The sequence below is a fragment of the Pteropus vampyrus genome, unplaced genomic scaffold (genome assembly GCF_000151845.1).
Source record: "Pteropus vampyrus isolate Shadow unplaced genomic scaffold, Pvam_2.0 Scaffold118, whole genome shotgun sequence".
NCBI classification, from domain to species: Eukaryota; Metazoa; Chordata; class Mammalia; order Chiroptera; family Pteropodidae; genus Pteropus; species Pteropus vampyrus.
The window spans coordinates 652690-654626 of NW_011888899.1; the positions used below are offsets into that span (position 1 = coordinate 652690).

The window sequence follows — 1937 nt, forward strand, 5'->3', positions numbered from 1 at the left end:
CCCGGCCGGCTCCGGCGGAGCTGGCAGCTGGGCCCGCCTCGAAGGAAGTGCCTCGAGCGGCCGCCTGCCGCCAGACCCCGTGGCAGTGGCACCTGGCTGGGGCCCCCCACTGCCGGTTTCCGCCCTTTCGAAGCCAAGCAGCCCTCAGACTGGCCTTCAAGTGCCCAGTGTTTCGCCCCCGTGCCAGTGCCCCAGACACACACACGTAGCTCTAGTGAGACGCCACACGTGTTGGTGACGGCCGGTGGGGACCCCCTGGGGAGCTGCGAAAGTGTCCTCTGACCATACAAGTGTCCACACGCAGCGGCCGGGCTCCCGGCATGCGGGCCGCTGAAGTCAGGTGTCTGTCTTTGTCTCTCCCTCCTGGTCCAGCTCTGGCAGGCCGCCCTAAGCACGCTCAACCCCAACCCCACGGACAGCTGTCCCCTGTACCTGAACTGCGCCACTGTGGCCGCCCTGCCCCCCCGCGTGAGCCGGCACAACAGCCCCTCGGCCGCGCACTTCGTCACCAGACTTGTGCGGACCTGCCTGCCGCCGGGGACTCATCGGTGCATCGTGGTGAGTGCTGAGAGGAGGCGGTCCCCGACCCCCCGGGTGACCGCAGAGTGACCGCAGAGCACTCTGGCTCAGATGCTGCCACAGCCCCGACACTGTGACCGCTGCCTCGGACAGGGACGCTGAGGTCAGAGAGACTAAGCCATTTCTCCCGGATCAGTCTGGGTGGCAGCTCTGAGCCTCAGATGGGGGTCTGCTGTTCGTCCCTCCATGTCCCGTCTTGGAAGGCAGTAGGTAGCCCCTGGTGGCCTGTGTCTTCCTTCTCACATGTGGAAGCAGTGGTTTGGGGGAAGACCCCCGGGGTGATGGCTTGGTGGGGGCACCTGTGTCCAGATGATATGCACAGTGGCGTCCGACCCAGCCGTGAGCCCCAGCACTTCCTGACGGCGGCTCCCTGGGTCGGCCCTGTGACCTGTGCCCCCCGCCCGCCCCGTCACAACTCCGCCTCTCTGTGCTGCAGATGGTCTGTGAGCGGTCGGACGCCTTCGCCTCCGCCTGCGCCCTGGCCCGGGCTTTCCCGCTGTTCACCCACCGCGCAGGTGCTTCACGGCGCACAGACAAGACGGTCACTGTGGAGTTTTTCCTGGTGGGACAAGACAACGGGCCAGTGGAAGTGTCCACTCTGCAAGTGGGTGTCTGGACGTTCACACCGTGTCCCCGGGCCCCCACGGGCTGGCCCGCCGGGAGGGCTGTCCAGGGAGCTCTCGCCCCCTTCTCGGGGGAGGCGGGAGGCCTGCCGTCATTCCCAAGAAGGCCCAGAGGCCTTTGCACATGCGTGGGCGCTCGCTCCCTCAGCGTGCTCTCGGCTTCCAGGTTCGGTTCTGCTCAGCAGTATTTGCTGAGCCCCTAAGCTTTCACGATTCACTGCTGAGAGTCCCGTCTGCAAACGTATCAAGTCCCCCATCACGCATGTCATCTCCTTTGATCTTTAGAGTTATCATGGTGAGGCCAGGCAAGGCTGGGAGTGATTTCTAACTGGAAGTCCTTGAACGGGCTGGACGTCAGGTTCACGGCCCCGTGGTGACTGCCCCACATCCCGTCACTGTGGTCTTCTTGCCCTCCCCACCTCCAGCCTCCACTCCCAGCTGCCGATCTCAGGTTATCCCGTCCCCCACCTCATCCTCCTGTCCCCGTAAGTGCCAGGTGAGCCCCCCCCTCCCCCCTGATCAGCTGGCTCCTGCAAGGTCTGGGACCGCTCTCCTCCACCTGGACCCCGGCCCGTGCGAGGGGCCCCACGGGCACAGCTCAGATCAGAACCTGTTTCCGCCGCTTCCACCTGGAAACAGAGCCTCTTTTGTTTGTTCTGCCTCGGGACTTTTAGAAAACATGGTCTAACTGCTTTGCCCTTTTTAACTCCCCTTCCCCGCTCAGCCCACCAAGAT

The 1937-nt window shown here is 64.6% G+C and overlaps 1 protein-coding gene across 1 annotated transcript in view; it reads left to right on the forward strand.

Moving 5' to 3' along the window:
• The window catches only part of LOC105296092 (syntaxin-16), a 57608-nt gene that overhangs the window by 38783 nt on the left and 16888 nt on the right, over positions 1 to 1937 (forward strand). Inside the window, exons 8-9 of the mRNA XM_011366026.2 lie at positions 373 to 558; positions 1016 to 1183. Of these exons, the coding sequence (XP_011364328.1) occupies positions 373 to 558; positions 1016 to 1183 (354 nt within the window). The remainder of the gene's footprint in view (positions 1 to 372; positions 559 to 1015; positions 1184 to 1937) is intronic.